Below are 16883 nucleotides of genomic sequence, written 5' to 3'. Positions count from 1 at the left end.
GAAGGCCCAGGACTACTTCCTTCACAGTGGCTTTAGCGAGCAGACTCACCTTGAACTGCAGGTAGTGCACCGGTGGTGGTGTCATTACACTGTTGAATGGAGCAAATCGGTGCTCATATCGAACTTGTTCACTATCAAGCTCAAACTTGGGTTTTCGTACTTTGCCATCCATGTCAAATGCTACCATGGTCTAAAAGAAAATCAAAGAAAAGACTGTATCACTTTGAAAAAGTGAACTCCTCATGAGTACAGAATAGAAACAGCTATTTTCACAGAGTTAAAACAATTTTAAGGTTCAGAAATCAGGAACAGGAAGAGAAAAACTGGCTTTAGTATTCATTTTTATGTCATGTGCCATATTTACATAAAAAATTTTCAAGCTCCAGTGTTTAATCCATTACTATATTTCCCAGTGAAATTGTACCACATGCACATTATTCTGCTATGACACATGCTTTTACAGTTGCTTTGAAACCTTCAAGTAAAAGCTTCTAAAGAAAAAAAGTCATATACAATAAGAAAAGCATAGGTTCCTGCTTCTCAAACGTAAGTCCATGTTCTATGTATTTTAATATAAGTTGTCTCAAATAATTTCTTGAATTGCCAAGTACAGCTTAACAGCACTTGCTACCTCGTGAAAATGCTTGCTTTTGCTTAAGCCATTCATTGTGGAGCCTACCCCCTTCTTAATATGCTCCTCATACAAACCTCATCTCTTCTAAGAAATCTTTTCTGATCATGAGTCAGAAATAAACTCTGCCTTATTGTGTCACACATGTCACCTGACCTGTCATTACCTAGACACTCAGACTTGGTATCCTTAAATGTACTCCGCAGAAGATGCCTGACACATGGCAAGGGTGTTAAATTAATACTTGTCTACAAATACTTGCTAAACAAATTAATGAAAATTAGACTTGGAAAAAAGGTAATTTAAGCAGATGGTTAGTAAACACAAAGGTGAAATTAGAACCTGGAAAGAATCACAGAAAAGAGTCCATTTTAATTAAACTATGTAACAGCAATGTAGTTAAAAAGCAAAAAAGAACTTCATTTGTGACAACTTACTTTAAACATTCCAGCACACATGTTCTGATATGCCTGGCTCATTGTGATCTCTCGGCTCAAGGGGCGAACTGTAATTAAAAAGAAAATTACCCACACTCTTTTCCCCCTCCTCTTGCATTACTGCAGGAGAAAATCTAATTTAAAAAAAACTTCCACCTTGTTTACTAAAATTAAAAATTCAAAGTTTGTTCCTACAGGTTAAATTTTATTTTATGGCCCAAATCTACAAATAATAAAATAAAACTGAAAGGCTTTTTAAAAAGCCATATTCCCTAAATCAGTAATACCATAAAATTCTAGTATGAAGTAATTTTAACTTCTTTTGAATTCACCATGCAGACTTAATTTCTGAATTAGGAAACCCACACATATAGTCATTTAAAAACCCACCCAAACTGTTGAAATCCTAATGATATACACAGTAATATTTTGTAACATTTGTAGCACTATCTGTCCCCTTCCACTAGGGATCGAGAGAGCAGTGCCTCTGAAACCTTTCTTTCTCCTCCTGGGCTTTGGGTGTTACACCAAGGCCCTCTGTGATCATCTTTCTGTGCCAATGTAACAGCACAGCTCCAGATCGACTCCCCTCTAAGTGGTCAGCCTTCTGTCAAAAGATCAAGGGTCTTCTGCTGCCTTGCTCCTTGACTTACCCTGCTTGCACACTCCATGTGGCTACTTCTTCTTGTCCTAAGGTCCTCTAACACACACAACAGCAAATAAGTAAAAGAAAAGCAAGGGAAGGCACCAAAGAGGCTTGTGTCACTAACACTGGGACTCAGTTTATACCTTATACTTTCTGAAGAGAAGATGGGCAAGAACTGAGATGTAAGGACTAATTCACCCATAACAAGGCATAGGCAGCTCTCCATCTACTTGCAGAAATTAAAGTGCACTCCAATGTTAATTACTTCTTAAATTTAAAAAGAATCCACGGTACCTTTCTTCTTTTTTTTTGTTTTTTTACTACTCCGGCCTTTCTGCTGCTCTTCCATGATCCTTTCCTCTGCCATCTGAGAGCCATCAGCACGACTTAATGTAGACATTAACCATGCATAAAGGAATTCCGAGAGATACCTTCAAGGGTACCAAATGTTAGTTAATAGATGTCTACATGAGATAGCTTCATCACCACAGGTATTGGTATTAATAAAGAGAGACTTTTAATACTGCTTTAAAAGTTAAAAAAACAAACCCAGGGGCGCCTGGGTGGCTCAGTTGGTTAAGCGACTGCCTTCGGCTCAGGTCATGATCCTGGAGTCCCCAGGATCGAGTCCCGCATCGGGCTCCCTGCTCGGCAGGGAGTCTGCTTCTCCCTCTGACCCTCCCCACTCTCATGTGCTCGCTCTCTCTCTCTCATTCTCTCTCTCAAATAAATAAATAAAATCTTTAAAAAAAAAAAAAAACCCAGATTATCCAATTAGATAACTGATACATTAGATTTTAAGAGAAATTAGCACTACAAATGATTAACTTTTCCTTTCTTGTAGCCTTATATTGCTGGACAATGCTGAAAAATGCTTAATTCCTACAACGATAAGCATTTTACAATTTTTCAAAAGACTTCTTGATAATTACATTTATATATGTAAATCAAATGAATGCACATTAAACTCTTTTTTATTATGTAAGGACACATTTCACCTTAGCCTATTAAGAAAATATTTTATTTTCCCATTAACTGCAAGAGAATGCAAATACAGAAAAAAAAATGTAAAATTGTAGGCATTATACCAAAGCATTCTAAAAAATTAAGAACATTCAGGCTTATAATTTACTTGAGTTTATTCAATAAATGAAACGTGAAACAGATTATTCCACCCGATACTAACTTTTCAGAAGCTTAACCAACATTACATTCTCCTATGCCCAGAAAAAGTGGTTCAAATCTAGGATATGAATATATACAGTTTATAATATAACCTATAATAAATAAAATTAAGGACCACTATTACATTAAGCTAAAATCAAAGATTAGAAATTTTATTATGGGGACACCTGGGTGGCTCAGTTGTTAAGCATCTGCCTTCAGCTCAGGTCATGATCCCAGGGTTCTGGGATCTAGCCCCACATCGGGCTCCCTGCTCAGTGGAGAGTCTGCTTCTCCCTCTCCCACTCCCCCTGCTTGTGTTCCTGCTCTCACTGTGTCTCTCTCTGTCAAATAAATAAATAAAATGAGCATATAATGCCTATTTCCAAAATTCTCCAACAAATTGTAAGGTAGGTTTACAGTATTAAAACACTGACCTTCCCACCAAAAAAAAAAAAGAAAAAGAGAGAAAGAAAATTTAAAGCAAAACAGTAACTAGTCAAAAGATACACCTGAGGATAAACATCGTTCCTTTTTGTTGTAGCAAAACAAAAGCCCCACAGTCAATAAATCAAAACTGTACTGGCAAAAAAACAAAAAACCCCTCCAAAACCACCTGGAATGGCTTAGGTGATGTGTTTTAAAGCTAAACTGAGCACTATGCAGAATTCCTGGCAACTACGACAAACTGGGAAATATATTTTTATTTCATTAAAAAAAAAAAGGCAAATAGTTCACAGGAAGAGAAAATAATTTCTGACAATGAATATAAGAAAAGCATTTAGAATGAATTTTTCCCTCCTATTACACTACAAAATCTGACGGTCTATATCTTAACTTAATGAGAGGATTTCTACAGGGAATTAATGCTGCCTTCTATCTTCCAAATATCAAACACAAGGATAGATGAGTGAAGGATATAGTTGGCACAAGTCAGGCTTTTCTTGTCAAATATCAGATATCTCAGTGAGCTTTTATTAAATGCATTATCAAAATTAATACACAATTATATCTAAGGAGAATTAGAGTACAGTATTCTAGACCAGTGGTTCTCAAACTGTGATCTCTGAAACAGCAGCAATATCACCAGAACTAGTTAGAAATGCAGATGACTGGGTCCTATCCCAGACCTACTATACCAGGAACTCAAGGGACCATGCCTAGCAAGTCACCATGATGCACTCTAAAGTTTAAGAATGTTTTCTACTGTTCATTTTTAAAGGGCCCACATGCTTTAGGAATGATTATATTCATGAACAATAACAACAACAAGCTTGTGAAAATGCTGGAGGCCAATCTATAATTTTGAAATTGAAAAGCAGTTAAAACTAACATGAAAGTAGACCACAAGGATATTTATAGGCAAAAACTAAAATTTCTTTCGTTAAAATGTAATGCATCTGCTCAAATATGCAGATACATTTCTAATAGAGTGTTTAGGTGATTATCATTCATTTGCTGAATTAAGAGCCCAATTCTTTGTGCCAAAAAGCATATAAAAATTTTATTTTGAGGAATCAAGAGCACAAAGGCTTCCCATTAGCTGCCTGAAACCTCAGAGACAGAACTTGAGCATGTTCCCCTACAAAATGTCTGGTTTGAATACTGTGTCTACTATGAGTTAATAACAAAACGTATGCCAAATAGCTATATCAACGCCTGTTGGTAAGACTTGTTACCTACATAAATATTAGAGAGTATACCAAATATTATTCTCATATTACTTTAGTTCATGTTCAAATTCAAGTTTCATAGTCAAAAGAGTTATGTTAGGAGCCCTAGCAGCCATGATAACAAAACCATGTCAGTGTGGAAGAGAATTACTTTCCTTCCTTCATAGTGGCGACTCCAAGGAATATACAGTATCTTAATTTACTATGTTAAATAATTCAAGTATGAGTTAAAAAGATGAACCATATTAAGATCTTATATACTAAACTTAGCTGTTTGTCATGAGCAACACTGGTTATTCTTATTTTAATAAATTACTACATCCTTGGCCAGACTAAGAAAAAGATATATTGGCTCTTAATTTATTTTGTTTCTGTGGCAGCTTTCCCATGCGTAAAGTATTTCCAAGCATCCTCTTACTAGGTTTCTTCATCTCATCTTCAAGTGAAAGTGAAGAACTACTGGCTGAGGATGGTGATCTCTTATCAGCTCCTTCCAAGCTCCTGAGATAAATCCCCAGGGCGGCAGTTTCCAACAGTTACGTTCCCAATGATAATTTTAGCCACAATTTCTTCTCTGAGCAAAGATCTGGTTCAGATTTTGAACTTTAATTCAGTTAAGTACATTCCACAGCTAGCAGTTAGCGCCACTGAAGTCAGGACTAAATGTGTGTTAATTTTTCTCTCTAGAAACAGACAAAAGCTCTTCAATTAATCCATTTACTTCAGAGCCACTTTTATTAATTTTTAAATAAATATTCAATGGCTGGAAAAAACATATTTGTATGATGTTATAGCACTTAAAGATGTTCAAAACGATCTGGCTCTAATTTTTAATAGATATTTTTCAATTGTCCCACAACTAAAATTAAAATACATTAAATGAAAAAGTACCCTGAAATTATATTCTCTTCTACAGATGCTCTCTCAGATCTTATCTACTCTACCCACCACCAATTTTAACTCATGTTATTCTCTTACCAATATATGTAGTAGTACTCGTGCATGCTGTAGAGCTCCAATTCAAAGCCACTCAGAAGATACTGGATCATAATTCGAAGGTTATGATAAAGGACCCAGGTACCTAAACAGGCCAAATGTTGCCTTTGGGGTTCCTGTTTCAACAGCATAGTGTGAAGGGCTGCATCAACCTTCTCTGCCTATCAGAATAAAATGTCGAAACATTGACTTTCTTTTCAAGGTAATGAGAGAATTTAAAAAAAAAAAACAAAAAACAGCTAAAATAGCATTTAATCAGAAAATGTAAAACTTGTCACGTAAAGAACTCATACTTTCAAAACATTTTTGGTTAGATTTAAACTTCTCATTTCACAGTGGGTAACGTTTACATAAACAAAAATACAAAATACTGACTTTAGGTCTTTAGTTATGTTATCAATTAATATTGCGGCTTACAAATTAAAATTTTTATTAGAATGTGAATTTGTTATAAAACTATAGTTCTACATATATTTTATAATTTATTCTGATTATCAATTATATATATATTATCTCAGTTTGGATTATTCTCTTTTTGTAAACTCTTTGTTTGATACATAAAACTGTTACACTGAAGTTAAAAATAAATTCTTCACATTGAAAAATTAAATAGTCAAAATACCATTCCAAAGAATTATTTTTTAAAAATCAGATCAAGGTATGAGTATCTTAATTTTAGAAGGGAGGGTAACTTGTTGGCTCTTACCTCATCCTGCAAGGTAGCAAATTCCTCAAGAATATGACCGAGCTTATCTCTCTGTCGAGCCCTATTATGTCCATGGATCTGAATAAGACTACAGAAGGGCTGTAATACACATACAGTTTGTTAACTGTCAATGTAAAACTACTTGACACTAAATAAAATTAACATTCCAAGTTTTCAAAATTGAGTTTAAGGGGGGGGAAAAAAACTGGATGTAAGAATCAGGACTGTGCATATTTCTTACACAGGCATTTCTTTTTAAGGAAACTCAACATGAGAATTTATTAAAAGCCAGAAGAAAGTGGCTGTTAATGAAACTTGTTTTCATACGGCAAAAAAATCTTACTTTGATCTTTAGTTATCTTCCCACAGTTTCAAGAGAACGGTTTCTTTTCTGCTTATTTCACACTATAAGCCAATGTTCAAGGGTGACATTTCTGTGCTGCTTTAAACACACCAGAACAATTACAAGGCTTGAATAATGGCTAATACAGTTGAACCCTGAATAACACAAGGGTTAGGGGCACTTATACCCCATACAGTCAAAAATCCATGTACAACTTTTGACTCTCCAAAAACTTAACTACTAATAGCCTACTGTTGACTGGAAGCCTTACTGAGAACATACACAGTCTGTTAACTCCTATCTTGTATATGTATTATATACTGTATTCTTACAATAAAGTAAGCTAGAGGAAAGAAAATGTTATTAAGAAAATCTTAAGAAAGACAAAATGCATTTATAGTACTGTTACTATATTGAAAATCTGTGTGTAAATGGACCTGTACAGTTCAAACCCATGTTGTTCAAGGGTCAGTTGTTATCTAGAAACCCTAAGGTTCTTCTATTCCTATTCTACATCATAAAATATTGTAATACTTCACTAATCAGACAGTACTACTGAATGATAGTATGCTCTGATTTAAGAAATATGAATTAGAAGGTATAATTTTAAATTTGCACAGTTTGACAGATATTATCTTACTTGATCAACAGCTAGCCTCTAAGAAGTACAGGGGCAGTATTAACACCTCACTTTTTAAAGACTGGGAAGTGTATAGAAAAGTAAAGTGATCTGCATGATAATGATAAAATGTTAATGATAAAAATGAAATCTGGCCTTTTAGTTCTGCTCCTTTCACCATCCCACGCTGGCTTCCTATATATATGTATATTTATATTTCAGTAACTGGAATTAGGTCCCCCAAAACTGACTGCTTCAGTTCTCCAAGAGAAATGTTTATATAATTAAGTAAGAATGATTTATGATTAATTTAATCCACTACAAGATTTGTATTTTTTCCTAATTACCTGAGATTTGAAAAAAATTTGTGATGTTATCTACATTAATAATTTTAATTTTACTATAATCCTGTTCATTCAAATAGTACAAAGAGAAGGTATCTGGGGCTGTTACAAACATTCCTTGTTTATAAGGTCAAAAGTAATTTTTGTGCCCATTTACAAAAAATGTGTACAACTTATCCTGTTTCTGTGGTCCCTGGGGGTTACAGTGAAGACATCAAAGGTGCCTCAGTAGCTAACAACCTGCCAGGAAGACTTGAGGTTAGAAAGCTATCTACCTGAGTGTAAGAGGAGACAGAAATTTTTTATTTATTCAATGAAAATGAATAAGAAATGTTAGATGAAAAAAAATAACACAAATTAATGCTACTGAAAGAATTACACCCCACAATTTTTAAAATATCCATCACAATGATCCAAATTGTAGTTCTTACCCGAACACAGTGAGTAACAAAGGAGTCAATACAGTCCTTAGCCTGGTGGTTATTATATAGGCAGCACCTGTAAGATCATACTCATTAAAATCAAACTATTTGGCCTACAAAAAGCAGCAGTGATTACTATAGGTGCTACCACAAAGAAGGTGGGAAAAAGAGAAAATGGAATCAAATACATTACCAAATTTAAAAACTAGCATTAGATTAAGAAATATTACTGTGTTATTCACATAAATGTACACTATTTCCAATTCTTTCAGTTCTATAATTGGAGAGAGTTGGATCTAACAAGATCAAATTAACATGAGAAGAAAAATTCCAAAATGCCACCTTTTCATGACCCTACTGCAATGTTATTTATTTTTCTACAACTGACACTCTCATGGACTGTGTAATCGTAATTACAAAGAAAATACTGTACAGAATCCTAATTTTTAAGATGTACCCACATTTCCAACCACTGGCCAAAATCATCACCTATACATTTCTGCTACCTCATCATCTATCCTCATGAAGTGGTTTCCTTGTGGTGTTCCTTATCCCAGTTAATAGCATCACTTCTTGACTAAAGCCCTCCTGAGCACAGTCTGGGAGGATCTGCTACCTGCCTAGCCCTGGAGGAACTACAGGGGCTGGATAGATGGGAAGATTGTTTTTTTCTGAGGTGGGAGGTCAGTAGTCCTTTGCACCTAAGAAGATGGGAAAAAGCAAAGACTTTCCCCTGGCACACGGCAGGAGCAGACAATGTACTACTCCTCAGTGTTTGCCATAATTGAACAATCTGACCAGAGCCTCAAAGATAAACAGAGCCATAATCATGCAATGGAAAATGATAGTGCCTGCAGCAGCCAAGTGAAAAGAAAAGGTGGAATGCCTGGAATAGGTGGTGGCAAGAGAAAAGGCGATTAAAATAAAACTCTTAAAAAAAAAAAAAAAGACTTTCTGGATCCAAAAATTAGGCTTTTCAAATTTAAAAATTCAACAGAAGACAGACACTCACTAAAGCCTTGAAGGTCAAGAGGAGAACTTTCTCACATCATGGCAAAAAATAACAAAAGAGAGAAATATATGTAAATATAAATAAAAGATAAATATGGAGAAGAGATGTAAAGACAGTATATGAGGGGCTCTAAGAAAAAAACATGAAGGTGAAGCAATAATTACATAAAAAATAATAAAGGATAATTATTGATTGGAAGACTTGAGGCTTTAATGACTGAGTTTCTGACATGATTAGCTGAAAATCACACATGTACATTCTGGTAAAACCCTTAAACTCAAAAAAGAAAAAGAAAAAAAGAAAAGAAACTTTACAATCTTCCAGAAGAAAGTGTCAAATCACTTACGAAGGAAAAAAAGTAATCAGATCAGGATTACATTTATCTGTAACACTGGAATTTTAAAAACAGTGGAGTAACAGGCATGCCTGGGTGGCTCAGTCGGCTAAGCATCCGACTCTAGGTTTCAGCTCAGGTCATGATCTCAGGGTTGTGGGATCAAGCCCAGCAGGCTCCATGCTCAGAAGTCTACTTGAAATTCTTTCCCTCTTCCTTTGCCCCTCCCCACGCTCTCCATCTCTCCCTCTCTCAAATAAATAAAATCTTTAAAAAAACCAGTGGAATAACATTTACAGATTATCATGCAATGAACTTTGTTATATATACAGTCAATTCTTGATACTCATGATAGTTCTGTTCTTTAAAGTTGCGGTGGACACTGAATTAGACAATACAGAAACACTGCTGCTAGGGTAAAATACAGGGTTAGGTTCCTGCCAGCCTCTGGTGATGCCATTTTCATCAACTGATCACTATATAACTTGTATTTTAAGATGCCTTATGTAATGCACACTGCTGATTCATTAGCAACCTCAGGCCTGAGTGAAGCTTATCTAACACACATACTCTCTCTGAAAGGCACGCTACAGCCTTCTTGTGCTGAGGAATACTAGACAGCACATCATTACACATGGAGGCTATTTGAAACTATGAAATCACCATAAAAAGGACAGAAATGTGAAGACCGTGGTATCTAATGGAGCTGTTTACAGAGTTGCCTTGTTCAACACTGGGTGACTCATTATTTTGCTGCTCTGCATATGTCCGCAAATTCAGCGAGAGTGGAGCAAATACCGATTTGAGGGTTACAAATACATTTTAGCAAGTAAGCAAGATTTGCAAATATGGAATCCTCAAACAATGTAGGCTGAACTGTAATTAAACCTAAATGGCTAATAATAAAAGTGCTGAAGGACGACTGTTAAACAGAAATGGAAAAAAAGCAAATTAGACATAGACACTATTTCACATACATTAGATTGTCAAAAATTCTGAAGTCTGATAATGACGAAGTCCAAAGTCTGGGAAAACTAGAATTCTTATACACTGTTTTCTGGCATACAAATTGGTTTAATTATTTCAGAAAGCAACTCGGCAAAACTAGTAAAGTTGAAGATGCACAGATTCTATGATCAGCAATTAATTTCAATTTTTGTGTTTTTTTTTAAAGATTTTATTTATTTATTTGAGAGAGAGATAGCGAGAGAGAGGAGCACTAGCAGGGAGGAGAGGCAGAAGCAGGCTCCCTGCTTAGCAGGGAGCCCCATGTGGGGCTTGATCCCAGGACCCTGAGATCATGACCTGAGCTGAAGGCAGCTGCTTAACCGACTGAGCCACCCAGGCACCCCCTAATTTCAGTTCTAAGTATATACAGCCTATGTGCATAAGGAGACATATTCAAAAAAGTTCACCCCAGTATTTTTTTTTTTTGAGAGAGAGAGCTCACAAGCTGGGGGTTGGGGGAGAGGAAGAGAGAGAGAGAGAGAATCCCAAGCAGGCTCCACACTCAGCAAGGAGTCTGACACAGGACTCAATCCCATGACCCCGAGATCATGACCTGAGCCAAAATCAAGAGTCAGACACCCAACCAACTGAGCCATCCAGGTGCCCCCAGCACTGTTTTTCAACAGCAATAAATTAGAAACAACTTAAATGTCCGATTGTAGAGAAACAACAAAAACAAACTATGTTCAAAGGGTGGATTTTAATGAATGAAGTAAGTCTGCGTGGATCAAACTGGATGATTTCAAAACCCTAACGCTGAATGAAAAAAATCATGTTGCAAAAGGATGTATACAGTGTGACATTTATGTGAAGTCTTAAAATATATAAAATAAATGGATGTATCACTTCCAGATACACATATTTGGGTGAAGCATACAAGTATTCATAAGAGTGAGACACAAACTGTAGTGCAATGGTCACCCTAGGACCAGAGTGGGAGTAAAGGATGGGGTGGGGGAGGATTTGAAATTGCAAGCAGTAGTTCTCAAGATGTGGCCCAGCTTCCCCTGGTCGGGGTGGTGACCCTGGGATGCTTTCCAGGGGAATACAAGGTCAAAACTATTCTCACAATAATATTAAAATGTTATTTGCCTTTTGCACTCATTCTCTCACAAGTGTATAGCGGTTGTTCCCAGAATACGTGGCATGCAATATTACAACAAACTGAAAGCAGAAGCAGGTCAAAATAATCCAGTTATCTTCTATTAAGACAGAAAAGAGATTTGCAAAAATGTAAAACTGCCACTTTGATCACTAATTTTTCTTAAAAAGTTATTTTCCATAAAAATGTTATTTAATGTAATGGGTCTCTTATTTTTAAAAAATAAATATTTTTAAAGTATTGCTTTAATTTCTAAAACAGTAGGTAAAAATATATATGACCTATATAAACAAAAGCTATTTGAGTCTTTAGTAACTTTTAAGAATGTAAAGGTGTCCCAAGACAAAAAAAGCTTGAGAACTGCTGATTTAGAGGTTATCTCTCCTAAATTAATTCGTTTAAATCAGCTGCTCCTTGATACTCAAGCTCAGCCCTACTCTGGGACCTTACAGATGTTGCTGCCAGGAAATTCTGCACAGCTCACTCCCTCAGTTCACTCGCATGTATCACCACTTGCAATAGGCCTTCCACAACTATCACGCCTAAGAGAACCATCTATCCTTTTATCTTTCTACCAAGCACTTATCACATTATGTATTTATCTACTGTTCAGTCTCTCCCAGTGGACTGGAAGTTGAAGATGCACATTATTCTATGATCAGCAATTAATTTCAATTTTTGTTTTTTTGTTTTTTAAGATTTTATTTATTTATTTGAGAAAGAGATAGCGAGAAAGAGAGCACTAGCAAGGAGGAGAGGCAAAAGGTATGTTCTTCTTTTCCCTAGAACCCAGAAAGGTGCCTGGCAATAGCAGGTACTAACTTACTATATTTATTACAAAAGGGAACTGATAAAATTTATTAATTCATATAAATATACATTAAGTATTTATCAAGTTTTATCAATTCTCCAAAAGGGGAATTTATAAAAACCAAGTAAAAATGTTGCTTAAAATGGATGGTAGTATAGGTAGCTGTCACAGTTTATACATGAGTCTTTGATATATTTAATTATAAATTTTAAAATAACTTTTGTCTCCATTTGCAGGTAATATATGTAGAAAACCTAAAGATTCCATAAAAAAAAAACAACTTAGAACTAATAAATTTAGTAAAGTTGCAGGGTACAAAAATCAATATACAAAAATCTGTTGCATTTCTATACACTAACAATAAACTATCAGAGAAATTAAGAAAACAATACCATTTATAATAGCACCAAAAAGAATAAAATATTTAGGAATAAATTTAATGAAGGAGGTGAAAGATCTATACATTAAAAACTGTAAGATACTGATTACAGAAACTGAAGACACCAATAAATGGAAAGGTATTCTGTGCTTATGGGTTGGAAGAATATTGTTAAAATGTCCGTATTACCCAAACTGATCTAGAGAATCAATGCAATCCTCATCGAAATTCACAGATACAGAGAAAACAATCCTAAAATTTATATGGAACCACAAACACTCTGAATACCCAAAGAACAAAAAAGCTAGAGGTATCACAGTCCCTGATTTCAAACTACACTACAAAAGCTACAGTAATCAAAACAGAATGATACTGGCATAAAAACAGACACATAGATCAATAAAACAGAACAGAGAGCCAAGGGAAAAAAAGCACGCATATATGGTCAATTTTTGACAAAGCAGCCAAGAATACACAATGGGGAAAAGACAGTTTCTTCAATAAATAATATTGGGAATGCTGGACAGCCACATGTAAAACAATGACACTGGACCCTTATCTTACACCATATACAAAAACTAACTCAAATGCATTGAAGAACATAAAAACACTTTTGTATGTAAGACCTGAAACTGTGTATTAGAAGAAAGCATAGGGGATAAGCTCCTTCATATTGATGCTGGCAATGATTTTTTGGTTTTGCACCAAAAGCAAAGGCAATAAAAGCAAAAATAAACAGTGGGATTACATCAGAGGGAAAAGCTCCTGCTCAGCAAACAATCAACAAAATGAAAAGGCAACCTACAGAATGGGAAAAAATATTTGCAAACCACACATCCAACAAAGGGTTAACCAGGGAAGAGCCAAGAAAATTCTGAAAAAGAATGCTACCAGACGACATGTCTTAATGGATATCACTACTAAAGACAAAGCTACAATAATAAGTATCATCACTGGAACTGAAATAACTCCTAATACATAAAGGATTTTCAAGTAAAATAAAGACGGTCTTTTAATCTAGTGGGATTATACTGTAGGTGATGCTCACCCAACCAGCTATCTACCTAGAAGGAAATCAAGTTGAACTTCTATCTTCATACCATTTAGAGGAGAAGAATTCATATTTAAAATCTTAAATGTACAAGAATAAAATAAAGATCTTTGGGAAAAGATTTAAGTGCCTAACGGTACAACCTGTGTACTGGGGAGATTCACCTCAAACAAGAAACCTACAAGTTATATAGGACAAAATAAGTAGAAAAAGCTACCTTATAGAAAGCAAAATTTTGATGCAAAAGAAAGCTTAAGGAAAAAAAACTGCAATGCCTATCACAGATTAAGGAACTGAAAGATAATTTGTAAGCACCTGCGTATTATGAGAAGCTATATATACTGTAGGATAGATACTGTATAACAATGTGTATTATATACTCATAATGTATAAGGAGTTCATATACATTCTCCAAAAAAAGTAAACCACTTAGTAAAGTCAAGGGCAAAGGATATAAACAATTCATAGAAAAGTATTTCTAAATGTCCAATAAATATTGCATTAAATGCTCACATTAAAGTAACAATGAGATATTGCTTCCTGCTAATCACATTGGAAAAAATTAAAAAGATAACACCTACTGCCTGCTAGTCAGGATGTAGGTAATGTGCACTCTCATATATTGCTAAGAGGAATATAAATTGCTACAATCTTTCTGAATGCAATCCAATAATATCTATTAAAGGTACACATGCCGGGGTGCCTGGGTGGCTCAGTCGTTAAGCGTCTGCCTTCGGCTCAGGTCATGATCCCGGGGTCCTGGGATCGAGCCCCGCATCGGGCTCCCTCCTCCGCGGGAAGCCTGCTTCTCCCTCTCCCACTCCCGCTGCTTGTGTTCCCTCTCTCGCTGTATCTCTCTCTGTCAAATAAATAAAATCTTTAAAAAAAAAAAAAAGTACACATGCCCCCACCCAGTAACCCCAATCCATAGAATACATTTGTATTATATTTGGCAGCCATTAAAAAGAATTAATTAGATCTACATCAGGTAATGTGAGACATAAATTCACGATGTATCTTTGAGTGGGAAAAAAATTATTTCTAAAGGTTTGATTTATTTGAGACAGAGACAGAGAGAGAACACAAGCATGGGGGAGGGGCAGAGGGAGAGGGAGAAGCAGGCTCCCCACTAAGCAGGGAGCACGACCGGGGATCATGACCTGAGCCAAAGGCAGATGCTTAACCAACTGAGCCACCCAGGCACCCAAAATTTTGATTTTTTAAGAATTTATTTATTTATTTGACAGAGAGAGACATAGCGAGAGAGGGAACACAAGCAGGGGTAGTGGGAGAGGGAGAAGCAGGCTTCCTGCCGAGCAGGGATCCCAATGTGGGGCTCGATCCCAGGACTCTGGGATCATGACCTGAGCCGAAGGCAGACACTTAATGACTGAGCCACCCAGGTGCCCTCAAAATTTTGATTTTAAACAAGAAATCCACAAAAAATAATTCAAAGTTCATGATAAAAACATTAAAATATATAAAGTTATATGTGTATCATGTATCTGTATCACAAAGATATCGACAGTGATGGTCACCAAAATGCAGTTATCTCAGAGGTAAGATTTCAGGAGATTTTTACTATTTTTCATATTTTATGCACTAAATTTTCAGATATGACCATATATCATTTATAGAACCACATTCTGCATTTATTTTTAAAACAACTTAGTTACCTTCTTGTTCCTTTCCTTCCCCTGCTGAATCAGTTGTCACGTCCTATTAATTTTACCTCTGAAATGTTCCTCGGATCTGTCCTCTCTTTTATATTCTCAGAGTTTAATCCTTCATCATTTCTCACTTGTAGTACTCAATTAGCCTAGCTCACCACTTCGACCCCATTATCACTACTAGTTTGTTTCCTATGAAAAAATATATACTATACTATGCCAATTCCCTCCTAAAAGCCTGAGCACTTCCTCAATGACCCTAAAATAAAGACCATATTTTACCAAACCATTCAAAATTCTCAAGTCTAACCCCAAACTATCTTAACCATCCAACTCACATTTGTTTATTCCCTCATTCAACAAAGATTTATCATGTGCTGACTATTCATACTGTAGACACTGTTCTAGCACCTATCATACATTAGTGAACAAAGAGCCAAAACTACCTGCCCTGACCTTGTGGAGTTTATATATATATATATATATTTTTTTTTTTAAGATTTTATTTATTTATTTGACAGAGACAGCGAGAGAGGGAACACAAACAGGGGGAATGGGAGAGGGAGAAACAGGCTTCACGTGGAGCAGGGAGCCCAATGCGGGGCTCAATCCTAGGACCCTGGGATCAGGACCTGAGCCAAAGGTAGACGCTTAACAACTGAGACACCTAGGCACCCCCCTTGTGGAGTTTATATTCTAACAGGAGTGGGAGGGAGAAGGCAGAGAGGGAAATAAGAAATAAACATAATGAAGAATTGTATGGTACATACAGAATAAACACAGCGAAGAAGTAAATTATATAGTATGTAAGGAAATAGTTGTTATGGGAGAAAGGCAGTGATGTGCTGAGGCAGCATGGAGGATGCACTTTTTAAATAGTCTAATCAAAGCAGACGTTACTGAGGTGAAGTTAAACAGACTTGAAGGTGGTGAAGGAGTCAGTCTTGGGCATTTCTTTAAAATACCTTCCACCCCAGACTCTGTGTAAAGGCTGTAGAGTGAGAGCCAGCCTCTATGTTCCCAGAATAACAAGGAGGGCAAAGTGGCTGAAGCAAGGGAGATGAGGAGAGAGGGGTAAGAAATGATGAAGCCAGGCGGCATCAGGACAGGAGTCTAGATCAGAGAATATGGGACCTCCTAGGCTCAATCATAAGGACTTTGGCTTTTACTGTGAATGAAACAGGAAATATAACCAACACTGAATGCCTGGGAATTTACCTCTTCCCAGGGGCAGTCCTTAACTAATTCCTATGTGGGTAAATTCTCAGGCTCCCTTATTTTTTTGTCCCTGACAAGGACACTCTGAGCTGCAACCCACACTGTGTCTCCACAGTTCACCAACAGGACCCAACCAGAGTTACTTTCCATGCCTTTCCAACCTCTGCGTGGTTTTCTTCCTTTTCATTTCCCACTTGTCCACAACCCTGCTGGTTTTTCCTGGAAACACTTTCTAAGGTTATATGAACTGTCTCAGGATCTGCTTCTGGGAAACCCAAGTTAAGCAAGGAAAAGGTTTTATGTGAGATGTGGCATGA

The 16883-nt window shown here is 36.2% G+C and overlaps 1 protein-coding gene across 4 annotated transcripts in view; it reads right to left on the bottom strand.

Annotated features, from left to right (window-relative positions):
- The window catches only part of NAA35 (N-alpha-acetyltransferase 35, NatC auxiliary subunit), a 96848-nt gene that overhangs the window by 6285 nt on the left and 73680 nt on the right, over positions 1 to 16883 (bottom strand). For all 4 annotated transcript variants that reach the window (XM_035024415.1, XM_035024413.1, XM_035024412.1 and 1 more), the window contains exons 15-20: positions 7991 to 8057; positions 6254 to 6352; positions 5530 to 5708; positions 2009 to 2145; positions 1069 to 1136; positions 50 to 190 (exon numbers count right to left, since the gene is read on the bottom strand). In XM_035024415.1, the coding sequence (XP_034880306.1) occupies positions 50 to 190; positions 1069 to 1136; positions 2009 to 2145; positions 5530 to 5708; positions 6254 to 6352; positions 7991 to 8057 (691 nt within the window). The remainder of the gene's footprint in view (positions 1 to 49; positions 191 to 1068; positions 1137 to 2008; positions 2146 to 5529; positions 5709 to 6253; positions 6353 to 7990; positions 8058 to 16883) is intronic.

Source organism: Mirounga leonina, unplaced genomic scaffold (genome assembly GCF_011800145.1).
Source record: "Mirounga leonina isolate KUSES-001 unplaced genomic scaffold, KU_Mleo_1.0 Mir_179, whole genome shotgun sequence".
Taxonomy (NCBI): domain Eukaryota; kingdom Metazoa; phylum Chordata; class Mammalia; order Carnivora; family Phocidae; genus Mirounga; species Mirounga leonina.
The sequence above is the reverse complement of the archived record's forward strand: the minus strand, read 5'-3'. Positions and strand labels throughout refer to the sequence as shown.